General features: G+C 42.5%; 1 protein-coding gene across 5 annotated transcripts in view; it reads left to right on the top strand.

The window, feature by feature from the left end:
• The first annotated feature begins 247 nt into the window (after positions 1-247).
• Positions 248-27,149, top strand: part of LOC140487891 (coiled-coil domain-containing protein 60-like) — an 84,915-nt gene continuing 58,013 nt past the window's right edge. For 4 of the 5 annotated variants that reach the window (XM_072587289.1, XM_072587288.1, XM_072587285.1 and 1 more), the window contains exons 1-4: positions 248-358; positions 454-743; positions 2,796-2,885; positions 19,141-19,220. In XM_072587289.1, the coding sequence (XP_072443390.1) occupies positions 456-743; positions 2,796-2,885; positions 19,141-19,220 (458 nt within the window). In that variant the 5' untranslated portion in view covers positions 248-358; positions 454-455. Of the gene's footprint in view, positions 363-453; positions 744-2,795; positions 2,886-19,140; positions 19,221-27,149 lie in introns of all 5 variants that reach the window. The other variant, XM_072587286.1, reaches the window with a different exon arrangement.

Here is a 27,149-nt window from a genome sequence, read left to right as displayed (position 1 = left end):
ACTCAAGCCTGTATCATCCAAGGAGACCAGACCACAGTTCGGGGAGGGGGTGGCAGTCCAGTGAAACATATTTGAAAATGGATTAATTAATAAGAAAAGTGGAACAACTATTTCCTGCAGATTGCAATTTCAAACTTTTGACGAGATTTCGAAGAAATACAGACATCAAAGGGTCGTCTTTGATGGAGTGAAGTGGACGTCGAGAAAATTACACCCCTGTTTTCAAAGTGGAAAACGCCGGCCGAAGTTGTAACCAAGGGAGACAAAAAAAAACAAGAAAAATAAGTTGGGTGAAACACAAGTGTGGGGAGAGAAAGTTTTGGAGAAGCGTTATTTAATTACTTCACTCAGGGCTGAAGTAGGTTAGGAGCCTTTTAAAGATCTAAAATTGGAAAATGCAAACTTTTAACAACATTTTAAATGTTTGTTTTTTTCTCTCTCTCTCTTTCCCAGCCATGCCCACCAACAGCAAAGTCCTGGAGCCGCGGAGTTTTGTGATGATCAAACCTTTGCCCTTCCCTCCGACCAAAGGCCTGAAGGTGAAAGCCCGGAGCCTGACCGTCTACAGCCCCAGCGAGCCCAGCAGGCAGCAGGTTTTCCACGAGAACTACAGCAGGAGGCAGGATCAGCTGAGCCGGCAGGGTTACCGCTCGGTTTCCTGGAAACCCTACCAGGCAATCGGCCAGCCCCTTCACCTGGAGCCGAGGCAACTCATCCTGCATTCACTGGGGCAGCTCGACCAGGTCAGCCAGGCACCAGAGAGTCCCCACCCCAACACTACATTCATGTACTGTGCACTGTCTCAAATCCTCCCCAAGATCAACTTGGGTGGTATTTAGAGACCAAAAAAAAACCCCCTGCCGATGCTGGAATCTAAGGTAGACAAGCAGGAGGCTGGAAGAACACTACAAGCCAGGCAGCATCAGGAGGTGGAGGAGTCAATGTTTCGGGTGTAACCCTTCTTCAATAATATTTGACAATCCTATGCACAAAATGCCCGCATCCCAACATCAATGCAATTCATTCTAAGCCAATTTTCGAGGGGCGAGAGTGTGGTGCTGGAAAAGCACAGCAGGTCAGGCAGCATCTGATACACAGGAGAATCAGGCAGAAGCCCTTCATCAGGAATTATGCCTGAAACGTGAGTTCTGCCCTTCAGATGCTGCCTGACCTGCTGTGCTTTTCCAGTACCACACTCTCGACTTTAATCTCCAGCATCTTCAGTCCTCACTTTCTCCTAGAATTTCTAGGGGATCTCACCATGGCAGAACAGTTTGGTAACAATGTAACACAACCATAAAACAAAGAAATTCTGGAAACCTGAAACACAAACAGAAATTGCTGGACCAACTCAGCAGGTATCGCAACATCTTAGAGATGCACAGCACGGAAACAGACCCTTCTTTGTTCTAGCACGACCAGATATCCTAAATTAATCTAGTTCCATTTACCTGCATTTGGCCCATATCCTTCTAAACCTTTTGTATTCACGCACCCATTCAGATGCCTTTTAAATGTTGTAAGTGTACCAGCCTCCACCACCAAGACCAGCAGCTCATTCCATACACAAACCACCCTGCATGAAAAAATTGCCCCTTAGGTCCCTTTTAAATCTTTCCCTAGTTGAGAGAAAGAGTCACTGGATTTCAATCATTAATTCTGCGTTTTCTCTGCAGATGCAGCCAGACCTGTTGAGTTGCTTTAGCAATTTCTGTTTTGAGTTCAGTAAACTTAATGGTCACCAGGAGATATCAATCTTTTGAGTCGCAATTAATTATAACAACTTTGTAATTAACCTAGAGCTGTAGGAAATTTAGTATGCTTTGTTCTTTCAATGTCACCTTGCCCTTAAGTAAATGAATGCCTTCCATCCTGAATAATACAGTTGCATTTTAAGAATGATTTTGATGTGTGGTTGGTGGAAAAGGGGAACACAGGGTACAGTGTATATGGGTTTAAGATGACCTCTCGTGTGAATGATGAATGCCAGCATAGAGTGGTTGGGCCCAGAAGGTGGTTTCTTTGTTCAGCATCTGTGTTACTTATTGTCTGCGTGAGTACCTTTGAGTTTGTGATGTTTCAGTCTCAGCCTGTTAACGTACTTGTGTTTGCAAGTACAAGCCACAGCTGCTGTGTAGCCCTGAATATTTTAAGCTGTTCCGAGAGATACTGGCAGAGTACACAATATTTCACTGCAAGCTGTGTGCGGACTGTACAATGTTTATACAGCAGTAAACATCATAGGATCATACAGCACAGAATGAGGCCATTTGGCCCATTGTGCAGTGCCGGCTCTTTGATAGAGCTATCCAACTTGTTCCCGCTCATTACAAGTAGCCCTGCAAAGTTTCCTTTTGAAGTAATTATTCAACTCCCTCTTGAAAGTTACTTCCAAATTGCTTCCATAGGCTTTGAGGCAATGCCTTCCAGATCATAGCAACCAACTACTTTTAAAGATAAAATCCCCACCTTCTGTTCACCCAGTTCCTTCACCTTAATCTGTGTCCTCTGGTTACCATTTCACTATCATTGCAAATGGTTTCTCCTTGTCTACCCTGTTGTTGCTTACTCTATCAAACCCTGATGACATTGAACACTAGTAAATCTCCTCTTGACATCCATTGCTCGAAGGAGTGCAATCGCAACTTCTCAGTATTCTTCTTCCTAGTCATTGCCATAGTCTTTAACCTTTAATGTTAGTGTAGGACAGTAAGTGAAAAACTTCTGTACATTCTTGAATAGTTGGGGAGAGTTCTTCCAAACTTGAAACTTCACTCTCTTTCTCCTTTGTCTAGACTGTAAATGAAGAGCCTAACAGCACTGCAAAGGAGAATCCAGAAGAAGCAAAATGCATTAGCCCCCCAAAGACGTCAAAAGAGAATAAGGTACCCAAGGTGTAAAATTGAGAGATTTTAAAATATTGATGGACCTGGCTACATGGAATTTTTGGTTTCAAAATCAGTGTGTAATTGTACTCGGTGACAAGTGTTCGTTTATTTTTGTTAAGTTTTCTTTTTGCTCCTGCTCCCTCCCTGAAGATACAGATTTCTGGTGGAAGTGTAGTTTTACAATTACTTTTGGTTCTTCATCCGATTAATGATTTAATTGAGTATATAAGTTAGCTCACTGAGCTGGAAGGTTTGCTTTCAGACGTTTTGTCACCATGACTAGGTAACATCAGTGAGAGCCTCCGGTGAAGCGCTGGTGGTATGTCCCGCCTCTCTGTTTATAGGTCTTGGTTTCTTAAAGTGGGTGATGTCATAGAGAAGTACAGCATGGAAACAGACCCTTCGGTCCAACCTGTCCACGCCGACCAGATATCCCAACCCAATCTAGTCCACTGCCAGCACTCGGCCCATGTCCCTCTAAACCCTTCCTATTCATATACCCATCCAAATGCCTCTTAAATGCTGCAATTGTACCAGCCTCCTCCACATCCTCTGGCAGCTCATTCCATACACGTCCCACCTTCTGCATGAAAACGTTGCCCCTTAGGTCTCTTTTATACCTTTCCCTCTCACCCTAAACCTATGCCCTCTCGCTCTGGACTCTCCGATCCCAGGGAACAGACTTTGTCTATTTATCCTATCCATGCCCCTCATAATTTTGTAAACCTCTATAAGGTCACCCCTTAGCCTCCGACGCTCCAGGGAAAACAGCCCCAGCCTGTTCAGCCTCTCCCTGTAGCTCAAATTCTCCAACCCTGGCAACATCTTTGTAAATCTTTTCTGAACACTTTCAAGTTTCACAACATCTTTCCGAAAGGAAGGAGACCAGAATTGCACGCAATATTCCAACAGAGGCCTAACCAATGTCCTGTACAGCCGCAACATGACCTCCCAACTCCTGCACTCAATACTGAGACCAATAAAAGAAAGCATACCAAACACCTTCTTCACTATCCTATCTACCTGCGACTCCACTTTCAAGGAGCTATGAACCTGCACTCCAAGGTCTCTTTGTTCAGCAACACTCCCAAGGACCTTACCATTAAGTGTATAAGTCCTGCTAAGATTTGCTTTCCCAAAATGTAGCACCTCGCATTTATCTGAATTAAACTCCATCTGCCACTTCTCAGCCCATTGGCCTATCTGGTGCAGATCCTTTGTAATCTGAGGTAACCCTCTTCGTTGTCCACTACACCTCCAATTTTGGTGTCATCTGCAAACTTACTAACTGTGCCTCTTATGCTCGCATCCAAATCATTTATGTAAATGACAAAAAGTAGAAGACCCAGCACCGATCCTTGTGGCACTCCATGGTCACAGGCCACCAGTCTGAAAAACAACCCTCCACCACCACCCTCTGTCTTCTACTTTTGAGCCAGTTCTGTATCCAAATGACTAGTTCTCCCTGTATTCCATGAGATCTAACCTTGCTAATCAGTCTCCCATGGGGAACCTTGTTGAATGCCTTACTGAAGTCCATATAGATCACATCTACTGCTCTGCCCTCATCAATCTTCTTTGTTACTTCTTCAAAAAACTCAATCAAGTTTGTGAGACATGATTTCCCACGCACGAAGCCATGTTGACTATCCCGAATCAGTCCTTGCCTTTCCAAATACATGCACATCCTGTCCCTCAGGATTCCCTCCAACAACTTGCCCACCACCAAGGTCTGGCTCAATGGTCTATAGTTCCCTGGCTTGTCTTTACCACCCTTCTTAAACAGTAGCACCACGTTTGCCAACCTCCACTCTTCCAGCACCTCACCTGACTATCAAAGATACAAATATCTCAGCAAGAGGCCCAGCAATCACTTCTTTACCTTCCCACAGAGTTCTCAGATACACCTGATCAGGTCCTCAAGGGAAGGTAGATAGGATCTAAATTGATGTGTTTATTGATGTTTATTGATTTAATTTGAGTTCTGACGTGAACTAATATTGGAAGTTCTGTTGTAATGTCCCAGCTAGAGTGAGAGACAGACCTGAACCTCTCAGGAGTATTCATGATTGGGCTGTTAGGATACATAGGCTCATGACATTGGTAGAATTGGTGCACCTTTAAGTTCTGTTGGTGTTGTTAGGAAGTAGAAAAATGTCGCACTGGAAATCATTGAGCAGGGCAATATTAATCTAGCTTTATTGTCACATGTACCCAAATTAATACAGTGAAGAAATTACTGGTCATCACTTATGACGCCATCTTTGGTACAAAGTACCTGGGTATAGATTCTTAAGTACAAATTCTGAGGGAAAAAGTAAAAATAAAGAAATAAAAAGTCCAGCAATTACAGATTATAGAAGTAAATTAGAAAAATAGAGGGATAAAACATTCAGTATAACAGTCCTTTCAGGCACCTAGTCTTTAGACTACAATAGATCTTGATTCCAGAATGTGCCAGGCATCAACTTGAGGCTGGGAGACTGTTTTGGAATCATCTCAAGGATATCCATGCTGAGGTTATGCTGGGCCATGAGACCATCATGCCAGGCTGTTGAGAGATTGCGATGCCGAGAGGACGCCAGGACTGGCTGAGAGGCTGCAAGGATACTATCATGGGCTGAGAGGACTTCACGCTGACCAGGAGATCGCCACCACCGGGTCCATGCTGAGACTGGGAGTTCAGGACATCACCAAGAAGAAAGAAGGAAAACAAACACAAAAGAGAAAAGGAAAAAAATGGAGGGAGTGGACAAGCTCCAGCTGAGAAGTCCTATTCCACCACCATCTTGGTATCATTTGGTCTCATTCTAGATAAATAGGCGTTTACGGTGCCCTGGAATAACCCAAATGAACTTTGTCACTCTAGTATTAGCAGTCTATTATCTTACTGCTTTCCACTGATTGGGGCTGATTAGGAGTGGGAGTAGAAGGTTATTGAGGAGATGTTGCCAGTCATGGGTCTTCAGAATTTGACAGAACATCCGGTCATCATTACAAAGTCTTCCATGCGGAGACAGGATTCTGCCTCTTTTTCAGCCTCCTACCAGCTTTGTCCTATTTACACATAGTTTCTCATTTTGGTTCTTATGGCTTTACCCCAGGTGAGCAGTTTTTGTGTTTTATAATTTGGCTATTTGGTTTATTTAAGCAAAAAAGGTGATGGCTTCTGGACAAGGAACGGGACTTGAAGGGAAAGGTGGAAACTGGCCCATGTGATAAAAACAATGACATTCTTGTAAATCCCTGAAAATATTTTGCTGCCTAATTCAACAGATGGATTTCAGTCTGTGAACAGTGCATGTCTAATGCACCTCATGTCTAATGACATGACCCACTCTCACCAGTATCCTTACATACAGGTGAGGAAGAACACCACTTCGACTGGGACAACACATCATCCTAGGACAAGCCAAACAGAGACACACACAAGAATTCCTGGAAGCATGGCATTCCAACCAGATCTCTATCAACAGACACATTGACTTGGATCACATTTACCACTCCCTGAGAAAAAGAACAGGAAATAACATCATAGGAAACGATGTCACCACAGGAAATGACGTCGCCAACCTTAGGAAACTCAAACATATAAATAGAAAGTGGGTTACACCATCAGTGCTTCATTCAGAGACTCACTGAAATGCTACCTAGTATGGTGACGAAATGTCTGAAAGTGAACCTTGAATAATTCCTAGAAGCATGGCATTCCAATCGGAACTCTATCAACAAACACATCGAGTTAGACCCCACCTACCACTCCCTGAGAAAAGGAACAGGAAGTGACTTCACCACAGGAAATAACATCACCACAGGAAATGACATCACCAACCCAAAGAAACCCAAACATATAAATAGAAAGCAGGAATTCTCAGCATTGCTTCACCTGAGGCCCACCAAAGATGTTACCTAGTAGGGTAACAAAACGTCTGGAAATGAACCTTGCAGCTCAGCGAGCAAACCTACATCGAAAAGGGACTTTGTATACCATACTCTTGTCTCGGACCTCTGACAAGCATAGCTGAACAGCTTTCTGTCAATTCTGATAGGTACATAGACACTCTGCAGGAATAACCTGGAGGCAAATGGCAGCAAAGAGAAAAGAATATGTCAAATAGCATTGATGCCAGAACACATTTTTAAACCCAATGCAAATTTCCTAGGGTTTAATGTCGCCCTATCACAGCTGACATTGTTCTTCATGTTAAGATGGAAAGAAGAGCTTGCATTGAGTGGCTTCAGTAAGGAGCCAGTTTTCTCCAGCTCCTTAAATAGACGGCTTCAGCTCATATGCTTGAATGCCTTGGTGACATTGATGAATGCAATAAGTAAGGGAATCTGACAACTGCCCTATTGTTGATTTTCAGGGAAGGACATCTCTCACTCTCACCTAGTCTGGCCAACATGTGACTCCAGACCCACAGCAATGACTCTCAACTGCCCTCTGGAAAGGCCTAGCAACCAACTCAGTTGTAACAGTCACTACAAAGTCTCAAAAAAGAAATGAAACCAGATAAACCACCTGGCATCGACCTCGGCGCCAGAAAAGCCAATGACAGAAACAGCTGTGTCGTCCCTGCAAAATCTTCCTTAGTACCATCTAGGGGCTAGTACCAAAATTGGGAGAGCTGTCTCAGAGACTGGTTGAACAACAGTCTGACATTGTCATACTCATGGAATGATACCTTACAATCAATGTCCCAGACTCAACTTCACCATCTCTGGATATGTCCTGACCAACCGGGAGGACCGACCCACCAGAGCTGGTGACACAGTGTATATGATCGGGAGGGAGTTACCCTGGGAGTCCTCAATGTTAACTCTGGAGCTCAAGAAGTCTCCTGGTTTCAGGTCAAACATGGGCAAGGAAACCTGCTGGTTATCACATACTGTCCTCCCTCAGCTGATGAATCAGTGCTCCTCCATGTTGCACAACACTTGGAGGGAGCACTAAGGATGGCAATGGTGCAAAATGTAATCTGGGTGGGGGATTTCACTGTCTGCCATGAACAGTGGCTCAGCAGCAGTATTACTGATCAACCTGGTGGGGTCCTAAAGGACACAGCTGTGAGATTGGATCTGTGGCAGGTGGTGAGAGACAAAAACATACTTAACCTTATGCTCACCAATCTGCCGGCTGGAGGTTCATCTGTCCATGAAAGTATCAGTAAGAGTGACCACTGTACAGTCCTTGTGGAAACGAAGTCCTGCTTTCACATTGAGACTAGCTTACCTGAAATTGTGTGTCACTGTACTAAATGGGACAGAATTTGTATTGGTGTAGCAACTCAAGACTGGGCATCCATGAGGCGCTGTGGGTCATCAACAGCAGCAGAATTGTACTCCAGTAATCTGGATCCAGTAATCCAGCAATCTGTAACCTCAAGGCCCAGCATATTCCCCCACTCAACCATTGCTATTTAAGCCAGAAGATCAATGTCAGTTCAATGGAGAGTTCAGGTGTATATGCCAGGAACAGCACCAGGCATTGTTTAAACTGAGGTGTTAACTTGCTGAAGCTCCAAATAGGATTACTTGTGGGGCCAAACAGCATAAGCAGCAAGTGATAGAGATAATTGATTCTGTGACCAACAGATCAGATCTAAGCTCCGCAGTCCTGCCATGTCCAGTCGTGAATGATGGTGAACAATTAAACCACTCATTGGATGAGGAGACTCCATAAACATTCCCATCCTTAATGAGAGACCTCAATACAAAAGATAAGGCTGTAGCATTAGCAACAATCTTCAGCTGGAAGTGCCAAGTGGATGAATGATCTTAGCCTCCTCCAGAAAGCTCCAGCATCACAGATGCTGCAGTCAATTCAATTCATTCCATGTGATATCAAGAACTGGTTGGAGGCATTAGATATTGCATAAGCTACGGGCCCTGATGACTTGGCAGTTGTACTGAAGACTTGTGCTCCAGAACTTGCCGCTTCCCTCGCCAAGTTGTTCCAACACTGGCAACTACCCAACAATGTAGAACATTGCCCAAGTATGCCCTATACACAAAAAGCAGGACAAATCCAGCATGGCCAGTTTTAGCGTCATCAGTCTACTCTCTATCATAAAAGGTGCCCCGAGTAGTGATATCAAGCAGCATGTGCTCAGGAATAACCTGCTCAGTGACGCTCAGTTTGGGTCCACCAGCGCCACTCAGCTTCTGACAGGTAAGTCTAGGATCACATTTTAAAACTTTGAAGTCAGCCTCTTTTGAGCGGGATAAGAATTTTTTTTTCCTCTGAAGGTTGTATGACTTTGGACCTCAGAAGTTGGTGGAGGTGGAGTCAGTGAATAGTAAGGTAGTTTTGGATGGATGTCTATGAGGTAAAGGAATACAGGGGTGAGTGGAAATATAGAATTTGAAACACAAACTGATCAACCTTGATTTTATTCAATGGCAGACAGGCTTAAAATGATGTATCTCCTACTTCTGCTCGAATTTTGAATGTTCATCTGAGAAGGCAGCAATAGTGTGGTCTCAAAATCTCTTTTTTTTTCCTGGGATGCAACATTATGTTTCAGTTAAGTGAAGGCCTGCTTGTGTGTCTGAATCCACAGTTCAGTATTCTCCCTACTGGCATTTCCCAAGAGAAAAAAATGGTTGATGTTCCAAATATATACAGCTTCTGCATTTCAAAGCCTTATTCAAGTCCTATGTGTATTTGTGTAAAAGAGACTTGGGAATATTGGTGTAGAAAAGTGGCAAGGGGCTGAATTCATTACAAGTGTCTTGTTAGAGACAGCATGCAATCGGAAATCAAAGAGCATTTTTGCTCCTGTGTGTTTGAACCCGTGTACTCCCCCAGTGTCAATCTATAATTCATCTTCTGACAGTCTGTTGCCTTCTGTACTGTCAGAGTGGCCCGAGTTTGCTACAAGAGAGTAATGCATAAAGGAATTGAAGATAATACCCTCTGCAACAAGAGTGCAGATATGACATGAATTTGTTAGTGCATGGGTGGAAGTTGTTGGGATGGTGACGCAGTGGGAGGGTTATTATTTTTCTAAACTATGTCTTTTAATTAAAATTCTGCTCAGGATTTTTAAGCTGCTTAACATTTCAGCATGAAGTTGATTGCGAACTTCAAGTATATTTCTGTGAACACTGATAAACGCGTAATATAATTACCTTTCCAAAACAACTTCTTCCTTTTACAAACTGAGATCAAATTACATTTATATTCCCCATTTGGTTTTCATTAATACTTTCGTAAATGATGGTATCCTTTTGTTGCGCTGAGCTATTTAGTGTCACATTCTAGGGTATCCAACAATTTCAGATCATTTCTATGACTGCAGATAATTCCTTAATGTGATTTGTTTTTTGGAAAATTAAATATTTCTTTTGTAATCCCAGCTTGAAGTTCTGTGTTACTTTTAGAATGGTTTCAGTGTTCACAGAAAATGTAGTTTGAACCTTAAACCTAGTAGAGATTAAAAAGAAACAGTTGTCCAGATCACATTAAGTATCTATCTCTTGTACATAGAAACATAGAAGATAGGAGCAGAGCAGGCCATTCAGTCCTTCAAGCCTGCTGTGCCATTCATCGCGATCATGGCTAATTGTCCAACTCAATAGCCTAATCCTGCTTTCTCCCCACAACCTTTGATCCCATTTGCCCCAAGTGTTATATCAACCACCCCTTGAATGCATTTTTACATCCCCTACTCCCTGTGGTAATAATTCCACAGGCTCTCCACTCTTTGGGTGAAGAAACATCACCTCATCTTTGACATAAATGATCCACCCTGTGACCTCTGGTTCCAGGCACACCCACCTCCAGGAACATTCTCCCTGCACCTACCTTGTCTAGTCCTGTTGGAATTTTGTAAGTCTCTATGAGATTCCCACAACCCCCCCCCCCCCCCGCCCGACTTGTCTGAACTCCAGTGAAAACAATCCTAACCTAGTCAATTTTTCCTCATACGTCAGTCCCGCCACTCCCGGAATCAGCCTGGTAAACTCTTGCTTACTCCCTAGAGAGCAAGAGCATCCTTCCTCAGAAAAGGAGACCAAAAACTGTACATAATCTTCTATGTATGGCCTCCCCAAGGCCCTCTATGACTGCAACAACACATCCCTGCTCCAGTACTTGAAACCTCTCGCAATGAACACCAACACACCATTTGCCTTCTTTATCGCCGGCTGCACCTGCATGCTTACCTTCAGTGACTGGTGCACAAGGACACCCAATTATTCCAGATTCAAAGATTATTATTGGACTAGAATTATTTGAGTAGCACTTATAAACCTTGTTTAGTATGTGTTCACTGTTAATCGAAACCATAGATATCAACAGCCCATTTGTCCCATTGTTTGTGCTGTTAATAGAAGAGCTAGCCAGCCGAATCCCACTCTCTGCCCTTTATTGTCTCCTCTAGCTCACTCGAGTTAGTAGTCTATGATACATTTCCAGTAGTGTGATTGTCTTTTATTTTATTTGCCATTTCAATCCTTATGGCTCTTCTAACGTACTATGTTTATCACAACTGTTAGTGTATCTTTGGCCAATATTACAAACCTCCTTTGTTATTGCTCTTTCTGTCCTAATTAAAACCCTGAAATCTGGAGTGTTGAGCTGTCATTCCTGCCCTCTTCAAATCACAATTCAGTGGTAGTTATGATATCATAGTATCGTTCCAGTATGTTAACTATCCCCTAAGCTTATTTATCATATGCATTAGAGTGAGAGAAATGTATAGATATCCCTTGCATTGAAGTATACACAATTAAGCATTACATAATTCTTATGTTGTTTGTTTTCTAGCCGTTGTTTTCCACTGCCTTCCATATCTGCTGAAAAACATTGAGTCTCTCTGCAGCTCTTGCTCCTTTCCCTTTTCAATCTGTATTCAGATCCCATTCCCTTGCAATACTAGTTGATTTTGTTAATTCCATTCTGATTCTCCACACTTAGTTGTAGTTACAGTAACCTTTCAAGCCAGTGTCCTCAGCGGAGTGGCAACAATGTGCTTTACTAGTAGCCTGACCAGTCTTGTTTAAATTTTAGATCCTTAAATCTCACTGTTGCCAGCTGATGGAGAAGTCCTAAAGACTTGGGAAAGCAGTAGCTGTCCTTGTGTGGTTCTCATTGAGCAGGGGATTGGTTTCTGCCAGCTTGTATGTATAAATGTGTTCTTGTCTGTGAAAGACATGACTGAAAAGTTCTTGTTTCAGTCAAAATGTCAATGAATTGGATTCCTGTCGGAATCTGCTGGTATGAAGTTGAGCAGATTATTTTATGTCCTGAGATTAACTAGCTACTAACATCTAACATTTTCTAACATCATTAAAATTACATGTATTACTTGAAGAGTGATAATACATGCTGTGCAAACAGTATAACTTTCAAATATCAATAAAATAAATTTTTTAATGGTTGCTTAACGGGAATATTAGAAGTATCATCAGGAGAAATCCTTGTATTTTGAAACATGGAATGGGATTTGGGATTCTAAAAATCAACCTGAACAGCAAGCCAGTGTCTCAGTTTATTATCTATTCCCAAAGACAATATTACTCGTAAAGCAGCACTCTCTTTTGATTATGCCGGAATGCCGGTTAGATTACTGCAGAAATTGGAATGTGACAACAGGTAAATACCAGCCACTTACAAATCCCCATCCCTTCCACACCTTTAGGAATAAATGTAATATATACAATGGAATTCTCCTGTGCTTTGTACTGAGCTACCCATCTCAATTGAAATATGAGGAGTGATTATTATATTTGCACTACTTGTCCCTAAGCTAAGGTGTGGTACTAATCTAAAAGTAGCCTTGGATTGCTGTTCATCATTGCCTTTTAGTGACCTTTGGCTGAAAATATGGGTGTGCATGAGTGACAAGTAAGGATCAGTATACAGGGAGCAATTGGAAATTCAAGAGTGTCAATAAGATAGTGTGGCATTAAGAATGTAGAAATTAATTAAAACTATCTCACTGTTCAGTTCTAATGCCAAGGTTTGCTTTCAAGACACACATTTGCCCCAAGTGATCTTTCTCCCAACTTGAGATAAAATATGAGTTTATCTCTACATGAGAGAACATCTCCCTTCTTCAAAAACCTGTAACTGGTATATAACTAATTCAGTTATGGCATGTTGCATTAATTATCTTAGGTATTTAAAAATCTGTTTTGAATGATTTATCACAAAGGTCGTTCAAATTTCAATGATTGCACCTTACTATTGTTGGAAATATTAGAAACATGCAAACATTTTATTTTCTTATAGATATTTGTATTAGAAATTTAACATTTTTACAAGTTTACAAAAATAAACAAAACTCTCAAGTACAAACATTGATATACAATTAAATCTTAAATATATAATAAGCAAAATTTAACAAAAGAAAAATACCGAGAAAAATAAACAAAACTCAACCAACTACTAATCTAACCTACAACTAACCAGAGTGTATATTTAAGTCTCTTACATTATTCAAATAAGAGAAAGAGAAAAAAACCCAACGGATAACATAGAAATTGGGTAGTGAGATACATGCTCGGAATGTGTTAACATCAAATATAACAAAACCCGTATTCGTGCGGGATTCCTCTCCCAAGGGGCCCTGGACCAGCCAGGTTCGTAATCTCAATTAAATAAAAGCCCTTGTTAGGATAGCCGAAATATCTGTATTCATATAATTCAAGAAGGGCTACCATATTTTATAAAATAATTCGGTCTTTCGGTGCACCATATTTGTAAGGACGTCAAGGGGAATACATTCCATAATTAATCTGTGCCAATTTGAAAGTCCAGGGGGCCCTCAGCCACCCAGTTTACCAAAATATTTTTCCTTGCACAGAAAGAGAGAATAGAAAATAGTCTCTTCCTGTACATGTCCAGGGAGGATAATTCGAAAAGCCCAAAAGGAGAGATACGGGGTCCACTTTAATTTCCGTTCCTAAAATTTCTGTCAGGGCACTTGCTACTTTTAGTCCAGTATCTACGGATCTTATGACAGGTCCATAGACAATGTACAAGAGTGCCCACCTCTATTTTACATTTGGGACACATTGGAGATGCCCCTGCCTTAAATTTTGCCAATCGATCCGGTGCTATATGGGCCCTATGAAGTATCTTCAGCTGGATAACCTGAGTTCTGTTACAAATGGTGATTTTTCTGGCGTTTTCCCAAATGTCATTCCACGTTTCTATAGCGATTTCTAGTCCCAATTCCTGATCCCATGTTTTCAGCAGATTGTCCATATCTTCCGATACTTCATCATGTAGTAAATGATAAATAGTACTGATGGAGGATACCCCCATTGGTCGTAGTACTCTACATTCTCTATCTGATTTATAAAGACTATCTAATAACGTAGTCTTCTTCTGTATATAGTCTCGAATTTGGAAGTATCGATAGAGGTCTCCATTGGGTAATCCGAATTTCTGACGCAGCTGTTCAAAAGACATCAGGACCCCATCTTTAAATAGGTCCCCTAGACATGAGATACCCCTGGATCTCCAGAGTTTAAAAGTGGCATCTGTAAACCCCGGTTGGAATCTCCATGCTCCCACTATCGGGGCATAGGGGGATGTTTTATGTGAGTTGCCCTCATTTTACTGCATTATATTCCAAGCTTTAATTGTATTTAGTATTATAGGGTTTTTACAGTGATCCGTAATGATTTTCCCCTTGTCTGAAAATAAAAGGTTAATAAGTGGGCATTTTACTTGAGAAGCCTCGATGTCCAGCCAGATTGATTGTGGATCAAACAAGACCCAATCAGCGATGTAACTTAATAAGGAACTTAACTAATATTTCCTAAAATCTGGGAAGTCCAATCCTCCCCTTGCCTGTGGAAGCTGTAGCTTCTTCAGCTTAATGAGGGGCCGTCTATGATTCCAGATAAAGGAACCCAACCAGCCATATAATTTACGTAGTGCCAGCCTCGGCAGCATCACCGGAAGCATTGTCATAGGGTATAGGAGACGGGGCAGGACATTCATTTTAATTAGTGCTATTCTACCCAGCCAGGAAATTGGAAGGTCTCCCCATCGCTGGAGGTCCTGCCTTATCCTTTCCAGTAAATCAGAGGATTACTGAGGAATAGAAGAACATCATCTGCATACAGGGTAAATTAATGTTTACCTGTACCAATCCTCGGGGCTGTTATATTAGGATCAGCCCGTACAGATTCTGCTAGTGGTTCAATTATTAGCGTAAATAACAATGGCGAGAGAGGACATCCCTGACGGCAGCCCCTATCCACACTGAAGCTATCCGAACCTAATCCATTGGTAATCACAACTGCTTTGGGATCACTATACAATGTTGAGGTCCATTTGGTAAACACCTTTCCAAAGCCAAACCTTTCCAATGTGTAAAATAAATATGACCATTCAACCCTATCAAATGCCTTTTCCACGTCTAATGAAACTACTACTCCTGGTATCTTTCCCTGATGGCAGGCTTGAATCATATTCAAAACCCTTCTAATATTATTGGATGATCTACGGCCCTTAATAAACCTCGTCTGATCCTCCTTTATGATGTGTGGCAGTACCCTTTTCAAGTCTCAATGCTAACGTTTTAGAAAGGGTTTTAAAATCTACATTTAGCAAGGATATTGGTCTGTATGACATACAATCTTCTGGATCCTTTCCTTTTTTAAGGATAAGAGAGATATTTGCCTCTTTCAGCGAAGGCGGGAGACAGCCCTGTCTATATGCATAGTTATACATGTCCATAAGTGGACCAGCAATATTTCTGTAAATTCTTTATAGAATTCAGCTTGAAAACCATCTGGGCCAGGTGCCTTACCGCTCTGAAATTGTCTGATTGCGTCAAGTATTTCTTGGACTGTTAGGGGAGCATTTAGGACCGATAGCTGTTCCGGAGTTAGGCCCAGAAAGGTCAAATTTTTAAAAAATGATTGCATCCTCCTAGTCCTGTCTTCACAATCCTGCGATTTATATAAATCAGAAAAAAAATTTCTAAAGATTTGCATTAATCTTTTTATGATCATGAGGCAAAATACCTGCACTTTCCTTGATAGACATGATAGTTTGAGGGGCCTTTTTTTTCTTTGCAAGAAATGCTAAGTATCTGCCCCGTTTGTCGCCAAATTCATATTACCTTTGTTTTGTAAATAATATTTCCCTCTTAGCCATTTGGGTAAGCATAGTGTTTAGAGCTGTCCTAAGGGCCGTAATCCTTTGCAATTTAATAATGGAAGGTCTATCAGCATATGCAGTTTCAGCTGCTTTTAAGCGAGCTTCGAGCAGACGCTGTTGTTCTCCCTTTAATTTTTTCTGGGTCACTGAGTAGGAGATGATCAAACCTCGCGCGTAAGCTTTGATGGTCTCCCACATCATTGATGGGTTGCTAGCCGTACCTAAATTAATTTCTAAAAAAGTTTTAAATTCTTGAGAAAAGTACTTTACAAATTTACTGTCTTTCATTAGGAAGGGGTCCATACGCCAATGCCGAGGGGATGTCCCATTGTTCCTCGCCTTGGTTTCCATATATACAGCAGCATAGTCGGAAATTGCTATACTACCTATTTTACAGGATGATATGGAATTTAAAAAAATTGAGGGGGCAAAAAACATATCAATTCTGGTATGACATTTATGTGGATTGGAGTAAAAAGAAAAATCTCTGCCCTGTGGATGAAGACATCTCCACACATCTACTAATCCTAATTCTTTGTTCAGATCCACCAATTGTCTAGATCTGGGAGATACTCCTGCAGTACTCTTGGGAATCCTATCTATTTCCGGATCCATAATACAATTAAAGTCTCCCCCTATAATTGTATGACGGGCACCAAGAGCCATCAATTTTGAGAAGGCTTTCGTTATAAATTTAAATGGGTATGCCAGGGGGGCAATACAAATTTAAAATCCCATATTCCTCTCCATTTATAAGGGCTTTAATCAGAATATATCGTCCAGATTCATCTTTTATCTGATTTAGGATTTTGAAAGGGAAATTCTTCCGAATAACAACTGTCCTAATTTTTGAGCTAAAAGAAGAAAAAAAGGCCTGATCAAATCCACCCTGTTGTAATTTCAAGTGTTCTTTGTCCAACAGATGTGTCTCCTGTAGGAGAGCTATATCAACTCTTTCTTTCTTAAGATTTGATAATATGTTCTTCCTTTTGACTAGCGAATTACTCCCTTTGACATTCCAGGTGCACCACTTAACCGACTGATCAACCATAATCATCCGGGCAAATCCGAGGCCCCTCCGGAGGGGAAACCCTATCCAAAACATCCCGAGCATAGAGCATATAAAATTCACAAAAATAAAGGCTCTCTAATACACTCACAACAGTATACTAAAAAAACTATTTCTAAATAATTTTTAAAAAGTATTTAAATGGAGATTTTCCCCCTTGTTCCCGGGGGGTGTCACTTCCTTTCCAAAGGTCCATCGTATCCTCTCCCAACCAATGCCCCACCCTTGACCCAGGCGCTCCTCAATAGGATGAGGAGAATTCAGATATAATATAAAGCTAGAGTTAACAGTGAGCACCCTACTCCCCCCCCCCCCCCCCCACCCAATCCACACCTGGATATATTTGGTAATGTTAATACCATGTATAAACATATATATCTATAAAATTACAACCTCAACAAATAATAATTAAATGTAATAATACAAAATGGCAAGGGAAAACAACCCCGCTCCTAGAGACAGAGGTAAAATAGAATAAGGTAACCACCTCCCCCCACCAACATTAACTAAACCCCACGGCTTATATATATACGTACACACATACATACATAGAATAATTTTTTTAAAATCCCAAGGGGGGGCAGAAAATCGTTAAATAGAGAACAAATAAATAAATCCCTCTCCCCACCCCCCAAGATAATATTAAACAGTAAGGTAAGAAATAAGAAAAAGGGGGGGGGATATAAACCGGAGTGGGGGGAAAGGCAAACAAACATCCATTATCTCTTACAATTTATCTCAGAGAGTCCAAAAATTCCTTAGCCTTTTCCGGCGATCTGAAGTTATACACGGATCCTTCATGGTTAAAGTGTAGCGTCACTGGGTAGCGTAAGGAGTACTGAATATTTAAACACTTCTTCGCCTCATCGAATGCCTCCCTCTTTCGGACCAGAGCTGGGGAAAAGTCCTGGAATAACATGATCTTTGAATCCTTTATAGATCATGGCTTGGGAATCTTTTCCAAGATTTCTTGAGGCTTCTAGGAGTATCTGCCTCTCCTTATCGCTCTGCAGCCGGAACATGACCGGGCGTGGGCGCTGGTTCGAGCCGGGCCCGCGTATTGCGATCCGGTAGGCCCATTCTATCCTTATCTGGCCTGATCCAATCTCCAGGTTTAAAAGCTGTGGCAGCCACTGCTCGAGAAACGCTGTAAGCTGGCCTTCCTCTTCCCGTTCGGGAAGGCCCAGCAAACGAATATTTTTTCGACAACCTCGATTATCGAGGTCATCAATATGATTCTCTAAGGTCCGGACTCGCTGTTCGAGAGGCCGGATCCGATCCGTGGCCGATTGCGCTGTAGTTTCGGAGGTCGCGGCCTTTAGCTCCGCCCCTCTGACTCGGCACTCGATTTCTTTAATGTCTCGGTTGTGCTTTTGCAGCGCAGCCGAGAGTGAGTCCCATCGACTTCGGGATTCTTCAATGAATGCGTCGATCTTCGCATCCAGTTTGGAGATGATTTCCACAAGGCTTGCCACTGTAGGTAAGTCCCCCGAGGCGGCTGTGGATGCCTCTGTTGCAGCTGGAGAGGGTGGGGAAGGGGTTCCTGCTTGCTGAGAGCTGCGGGCTCCCTTCCCTTTAGTCATTCTTACTAAAGATTTGATTGTTTAAATTTAATATTAAGCAACTAATTAAATTAAACAGCTATTTTAAATGATTTGGTGAGTGTGGTGGGGGTGGGTGACCCACTTTGCCCAAGTCTTGGGAGGAGCACTGTAGACTCAGACTTGCTGGGTCGCCGCCATCTTGGATCCCTGCAAACATTTTATAAGGGAGAGCTTGTGTGGGCATCTTGTGCTCAAAACATTCATATCTGAGATTACCATACCATATCGTAAAAGGTGACTGTCAGATAAGCAACACGATGGTTATTCTGGCCCGTGGTATCCTGCAAAGAGCAATGAGGCTAATGTGGTTTGCAGTTCAGACTTTTAGGTGTTTTCCCCAAAGCAACTTAACATGGTGAAGCTTATTTGTGAAGTTTGTCATGATGAGGCATGAACTCAAGCCGACTGTAAAGCAGCAGAAGTTTATAGGAATGTGTTTTGATCCTGCAGATGTTCACTGCAAAGTTGCTGCATCTGAAGTACAAGGAGAAAGACCTGAAGACCATTCGTAAGGATCTGTCCCATACCAGGTACGAATACATGATGAAGTCAAAGTAGCAGCTTTCCCGGTATCGCAGTGAGTAATTGAGCTACTAAGCCGGGATGATCCGAGATTTGAGTGTCTGGATCTCAAGAGTGTGGTTTCTTGCTGTAACTAGTTCCTGCATCATCTGAGTTATAGAGTTATAGTCATAGAGTCATACAGCACAGAAACAGACCCTTCGGTCCAACCAGTCCACGCCAAACATAATCCCAAACTAAACTAGTCCCACCTGCCTGCTCCTGGCCCGTATTCCTCCAAACCTTTCCTATTCATGTACTTATCCAAATGTCTTTTAAATGTTGTAATTGCGCCCACATCCACCACTTCCTCAGGAAGTTCATTCCACACGCAAACCACCCACTGCGCAAAAGATTTGCCCGTCATGCCTTTTTAAAGTCTCCTCTCATCTTAAAAATGTGCCCCCTAGTCTTGAAATCCCCCATCCTAGCAAAAAGACACCTATCATTTACTATATTTATACCCGTCATAACTTCTTGAACTTCTATCAGGTCACGTCTCAACTTCCTACACTCAAATTAAAAGTCTCCCAGCCTATCCACCCTTTCTTTATAACTCAAACCGTCCATACCCGGCAGCATCCTGGTAAATCTCTTCTGAACCTTCTCCAGTTTATCAATATCCTTCCTCTAACTGAGCAATCAGAATTGGGAGCAGTACTCTGAAGAGGTTAACTGAGATGGCTGGGCAGCTGGTTTGTGATGCAGAGCATGAGTTCAAATCCCACACTGGCTGAAGTTACTATGATGGACTCTGCCTCTCAACGTCTCCCTTCACCTGAAGCATGGTGTCCCTTGGGTTAAACCACCACCAATCATCTCTCTTTAGTGACAGAGCACCCTGTGGACTGGAAGACTCTGGTGACTCTATGTTGATTGGTTACCCATCACCAACTCAACACTCAAAGGCCTATTTCTAGACATTTATTGCTAAAGTTATTCCCAGTAACTCCATTCAATTCTTATTTTGATTATGAGCGTTTAGTAAATAAGGTTCCTACCTGCTTCCTAATCTGCTCATTATTTTAGGTTCATTGTATTAGAAAACTATGCTGTTCAATCTTGATCACCATGTGATAGAGTTGGGGATTCACAAAGACTGAAAAGAGGTGCTCATTGATAATGTTAAACTGTGTGAATTCCTGGATATAAGCCCTCATCTTTTGGTCCTGTTGGCTGATTGCCATAATTTGAACTGGCCTGGAGGTTCTGAATCAAAGATCTGCAGGTTTAGCTCTCCCATGTTGATTAGAGGCAATTTTTGAGAAAGAGAATTGATGAAGTCCTTGAATCCACTTACAGTATGGGTGTGGAGTGTTCTGAGTTGCATTTTAAGATGTCACAGAGAATGAACAAGAAGGTGCAGAGGATTGCTTGAGTGGAACTTGAGGTGCCAAGGAAGAGGAATATGTTGTAATCACAAAGTAGTTAAATTCCATCTCGCTTTCTGTCCCCACTCTCCCTGTTTCCAGCATTTGGTTCAACTCTATCTGGCCTCATGTCCTCTTATCATTCCTCATCTAAAACAATAGGCCTGTTAGGAAGAAGGCAGTTAAACACTCTGCTTCACCAGGTTACGCCCGAACAGTAGCACCACACTTTTCTTCATAGGTAACGTCTTCATAGTATTATTTTATTCACTCGTGGGACATGGGTGTCGCTGGCTAACCGGCCAGCATTTCTTGCCCGGCCCGAGTTGCCCTTGAGGAGGTGGTGAGCTGCCTTCTTGAACCGCTGCAGTCCATGGGCTGTAAGTAGACCCTGAATGCCCATAAGTGAGGGAATTCCAAGATTTTGACACAACTACACTGAAGGAACAGTGATGTGTTTCCAAGGCAAGATGGTGAGTGGCTTGGAGGTGGTGGTGCTTCTGTGTATCTGCTGCCCGTGTCCTTTGAGATGTGACCATCATAAGTTTGAAAGGTACTGTCTAAGGATCTTTGGTGAATTTCTGCAGTGCTTCTTGCTGCCACTGCTACTGAGTTCAGTGTGGGGGGAGGGAATGCTGTGGATGTCATGACATTTAAACAGGCTGCTTTGTCCTGGTTGGTGTAAAGCTTCTTGACCATCATTAGAGCCACACTCATCCAGATAAGTGAGCATTTTTCCAGCATGCTCCTGACTTGTGCCTTAAGATGTGAACAAGCTTTAGGGAGTCAGGTGGTGAGTTACCTGTTGCAAAATTCCTACCCTCTGATCTGCTTTTATAGCCACTGTGCTTATACGGCAGGTCCAGCTGAGTTTCTGATCAGTGGTCAGCCCATGATATTGTAGTGGGGGATTCAGTGATGGTAACACCATTGAACATCAAGGGGCCATGGTCAAATTGTCTCTTCTAGGAGATGGTCATTGCCTAGCATTTGTGCAGGGCAAATGTGACTTGCCCCTTGTCAGCTCAAGTCTGGATATTGTCCAGATCTTGTTGCATTTGACCATGGATTACTTTTGTAAACGAGGAGTTGTGAATGGTGCTGAACATTGTGCAATAATTGGTGAGCGTCCCCACGTCTGACCTTATGATGGTGGGCAGATCATTGATGATGATGATGATGATGATGAAGATGATTGGGCCAGCGCACTGCACTGAGGAACTCCTGAGAGACCCCTGCAGAAGCTGAGATGACTGACCTCGAACAATCACAACCATCTTCTTATGTGCTGTATATGACTCCAACAATCAGATAGTATGCCCTTGATTCCTGGTAATTCCAGTTTTGCCGAGGTACCTTCATGCCACACATGGTCAAGTATAGGGCTTGATGTCAATGGCTGTCACACACACCTTATCTCTGGAATTCAGCTCCTTCGTCCATGTTTGAACCAAGGCTGTAATGAGGTCAGGAGCTGAGTGTCCCTGATGGAACCTAAGCTGGGCATCACTGAGCAGGTTATTGCTGAGCAGGTGCTGCTTGATAGCACTGTTGATGACACCTTCCATCACTTCAGTGATGATGGGGAGTAGACTAGTGGGGCAGTAATTGAATGGGTTAGATTTTTCCTGCATTTTTGTATACAGGACATACTAGGGCGATTTTCCACATTGTGAGGTAGATACCAGTGTTGTAACTGTTCCAGAACAGCTTAGCTGGGGGAATGGCAAGTTCTGAAGCACGAGTCCTCAATATTATTGCAGAGTGTTGTCAGGGCCCATATCCAGTTCCTCCAACTGTTTCTTGATATAACATGGAGTGAATCGAATTAGCTGAAGACTAGTATCTGTGATCAAGGTGGAGACAGCTAGAGGAGGTCAAGATGGATCATCCACTCAGCACTTCTGGCTGAAGATTGCTGCGAAAGCTTCAGCCTTACCTATTGCACTGACGTACTGTGCTCTTCCATCATTGAGGATGGGGATATTTGTGAAGGCTTCTCCTCCAATAAGTTGTTTAATTGTCCACCACCATTCATGACTGGATGTGGCAGAATTACAGAGCTTAGATCTGATCTGTTAGTTGTGTGGTCGCTTAGCTCTGTCTATCACTTGCTGTTTATGCTGTTTTGTGTGCAAGTAGTCCTTGGAGATAGTGAGGACTGTAGATGCTGGAAAGTCAGAGTCTATAAAATGTGGAGCTGGAAAAAGCCACAGCAGGTAAGCAGCATCAGAGGAGCAGGGGAGTCGACATTTCAGGTTGGGACCTTTCATCAGGACTGGGGAGAGGGAAGAAGGACAGTCGTCCTGTTTGGTACATTAACAGGTTGGCCGATCATTTTTGGGTATGCCTGCTGGTATGCCTGTCCTCCTTGTTGAACCATATCCTTCTCAAAAAGTATATAAGTATCAAAAAACTCTGGGGTGTTAGTGAAATTCTGATAATGTTTCAGGAAGCTTCCTGACCTGTTTCGGAAGCCTTGCAATATTGAAAGTGAAATGGAGATAATCCTTTTAAGTAGTTTTTGAAATTGATGTCAACATCAAATGTACCCCCAAATGGCTGGCTTCTGTTAGCAGAAAGTATTCAGATAAACGCTAGCTACCAAAGTGTCAAGCACTCTCTTTAATAAGTAGTAACAGGTTTTTTAAATATTCATCAGCTGCTTAGCAAATCACTGAATGACTTTGCACCTTGTTGGCTTGAACTCCTTTAGCAAAATGGGCCTTGTGCTGATTGCGAGTTAAGTTGTCATTTCAGCTGAGCGCCCACACTGAGCCATTGTGGAAGAATGTTAGCACCTGAACATACTGCCAAAAATCTTGTTTGCCTTCGAGTTAAATTCCTATCTATTGTATGAGGTTCCAAGCTAAAAAAGGAAAATGACATTCCACATCAGCCCAGCCCAGTCCATCACGAAAACCAGCCTTCCTTCTATCGACTCTGCCTACTCTTCCTGCTGTCTTGGGAAAGTATCCAACATGATTAAATACCCCTCCCACCCTGGTTATACTTTAGCGAGCAGAATTAAATGAGAATCCCAAGGACTATTTTTCTTATATAAGAAGTAAAAGAGTAACTGGAGAAAGGGTTGTTCCACTAAAGGATAACAAAGGAAGGTTGTGTGTCAAACCTGAGAAAATGGGTGAGATTCTCAATGATTACTTTGCATCAGTGTTCACTGAGGAAAGGGACATGATGAATGTTGAGATTAGAGATAGAAGTTTGTTTACTCTGGATCACATTGACATTAGGAGGGAAGATGTGTTGTGCAGACTAAAGGATATTAAGGTGGACAAATCCCCATGACCGGATGGAATCTATCCCAGGTTGCTAAGGGAGGTGAGAGAGGAAATATCTGGGGCCCTGACAGGTATCTTTGTAGCATCCTTAAACACAGTTGAGGTGCCGGAGGACTGGAGGGTTGTTCATGTTGTCCCCTGTACAAGAAGGGTAGTAGGGATACTCCAGTTAACTACACACCTGTGAGCCTGACATCAGTGGTGGGAAAGTTGCTGGAGAAGGTACTGAGGGATAAAAATCTATTTATATTTAGAAAAGAATGAGCTTATCAAGGATAGGCAATATGGTTTTGTGCATAAGAGATCGTGCCTTATCAACTTCATAGATTTCTTTGAGGAAGTGACCAAGTTGATAGATGAAGGAAGGGATGTAGATGTCATATACATGGACTTCAGTAATGTGTTTGATAAGGTTCCCCATGCAAACTAATGGAGAAAGAAAAGTCACATGGTGTGCAGGGTGTTCAGGCTAGGTGGATAAAGAACTGGTTGAGCAACAGGAGACAGAGAGTAGTAATTGAAGAGAGTTTCTCGAAATGGAGAAAGGTGACCAGTGGTGTTCCACAGGGATCAGTGCTGGGGCCACTCTTGTTTGTGCTAAACATAAATGATCTAGAAGAGGGCGTTGTTGGTCTGATCAGTAGGTTTGCAGATGACACAAAGGTTGGTGAAGTAGCAGAAAGCATAGGGAACTGTCAAAGAGTACAGAAGAATAAAGATAGACTGGAGAGTTGGGCGGAGAAGTGGGAGATGGAGTTCAATCCAGGCAAATGTGAGGTGATGTAATTTGGGAAATCTAATTCTAGAGTGATCTATACTGTAAACGGAAGAGCCTTGGGAAAAGTTGATGAGCAGAGAGATCAGGGAGTTCAGGCCCATTGTACCCTGAAGATGGCTGCACAAGTGGATAGAGTGGTCAAGAAGGCATATGGTTTGCTTGCCTTCATCGGATAGGGTACTGACTGGAAGAGCTGACAGGTCGTGTTAAAGTTGTACAAGACTTTGGTTTGGCCGCATTTAGAATACTGTGTACAGTTCTGATTGCCACTTTATCAAAAGGATGTGGATGCTTTAAACAGGGTGCAAAGAAGATTTATGAGGATGTTGCCTGGTATGGAAGGTGCTAGCTATGAAGCGAGGTTGGGTAGGTTAGGATTGTTTTCATTAGAAAAAAGGAGATTGAGGGGGGACCTGATTGAGGTCTACAGAATCATGAAGGGTTTAGACAGGGTAGATAGTGATAAGGTTTTTCCCAGGATGAGGGACTCAATAATAAGAGGTCACACGTTCAAGGTGAGAGATGGAAAGTTTAAGGGGGATACATGTGGAAAGCACTTTACACAGAAGGTGGCAGGTACGTGGAACGTGTTGCCAGCACAGGTAGTAGCGGCAGGCACGGTAGATTCATTTAAGGTGCGTCTGGACAGATGCATGTGTAGGTGGGGAGCAGAGGGTTACAGAAGCTTAGGACTTGGATCGGCTCAGGCGTGGAGGGCCAAAGGGCCTGTTCCTGGGCTGTAAGTTTTCTTTGTTCTTTGTACTCTCTTCCACTGGGCAGAAGATACCAATGTTTGAAACCTTGTACCAACAGATTCAAGAACAGCTTCTTCCCCTGTTGTCAGACTTATGAACAGACCTCTCATATACTAGAGTTGATTTTTCCCTGCATCTCCTTTGTAGCTGTAACATTGTATTCTGCATTCTGATCTATTACCTTGATGTACTCATGTAACATATGATTTGTCTGGTAAGCTTGCAAAGTGGTACTTTTCTTCTGAATATATGTGACAACAATAATTTAATTCAAATCAAGTGCGTAATATAGGACAGGTGTCAGAGGTAGGTTCTTACCTCAGAGAGTAGTAAGGGTGTGAAGTACCCTGCCTGCAGCAGTAGTAATCTCACCAACTTTAAGGGCATTTAAATGGATATTGGATAAATATATGGATGATAATGGAATAGTGTAGATTAGATGGGCTTCTGATTGGTTTCGCAGGTCGGCGCAACATCGAGGGCCAAAGGGCCTGTACTGCGCTGTGATGTTCTATGTTCCATGTAAGAACACAATGTGGTGTGACAGAATCCCGCAGGGATCAGGAAGATGCCAGTTTCTAGCCATGTGCTGTGTTAGCTGATGCGCGTTTAGCAAAGTAAATCAGATAAAAAGAGATTCTGGTCTCAATTGTAATCCACTGGTGGATCTGGGCACTGGGTCAGGGCAGGATTGTGCCCAGGACGCTTGAGTCTCTCAGATGTAACAACCTACAACCATTTGCTGTGGTGAGCCTACACAAGAAACATGGAATCTTGGTCACATTCCTGGAGTATAAGCCACAGCTTGGAGAGGAGCAGAGGGTTAAAAATGGTGGGGGGAAGGCAGTAGGAATGGTGGTTTGTTGGCTTGACAAATCAGCCACGGATGATTGACAAATAAAACTGCCTATCTTTGCTTCACCCTCTGTGTTTTCCTCATCAACCTGTTCAGAGATGCCATCTCACACCCCTGGAGCAGGTGGGACTTGAACCCAGGGCTCTCAGCCCAGACGTAGGGACACCACCACGGTGCCGCAGGAGGGGTCTCTGCTTCACCCTCTTCAGATTCTTCGTTAATTAACTTAACACATTGTGAAATGTAATGTATGATAATTAGGAAACTGCTCCGGTGTGTAATTTTATTAACTTTAATTGCAGAACCTTTGAAACAAGATTGAATGAATTAGAATTTCCTAAGTAATTAATAAATGGAGAGCTGGTTTAAAAAATTTGGAATCTAGACTGAATAATAGTATTTGTTAAGATTAAGGAATTTGACAGAATTGATAAAAACTAATTAAACATTGAGTTGTGAGTACAAAATAGAGCTCTACCATTTAACCTATGTTTCTAATCAACCTGTTATTACGCATCTCTGGAGCAAATGGGACTTGAACCCAGACCTCCTGGTCTTGGGGTAGGGATCAGCCACTGTGCCACCAGAGGGCCTGTCAAATTCAGTGCAGTTTGTTGTATTATAAGGAGGAAAATAGGAAAAATGAGCATGTTTTCTTTTGCACATCCAGTTGCAATTTCTTTCCTGTAAAGTATAATGAATCGTAAATGGATCGAACGAGGAGTCATTAAACTGATGGAACATGGTTGTGCTGTTTTCATTGGGAAATCCAGAGTTAAGAGCTGAAAATGTGTTGCTGAAAAAGCGCAGCAGGTCAGGCAGCTTCCAAGGAACAGG

The sequence above is a fragment of the Chiloscyllium punctatum genome, chromosome 17 (assembly GCF_047496795.1).
Source record: "Chiloscyllium punctatum isolate Juve2018m chromosome 17, sChiPun1.3, whole genome shotgun sequence".
NCBI lineage: Eukaryota > Metazoa > Chordata > Chondrichthyes > Orectolobiformes > Hemiscylliidae > Chiloscyllium > Chiloscyllium punctatum.
This window is presented reverse-complemented; position numbering and strand designations above follow the sequence as displayed.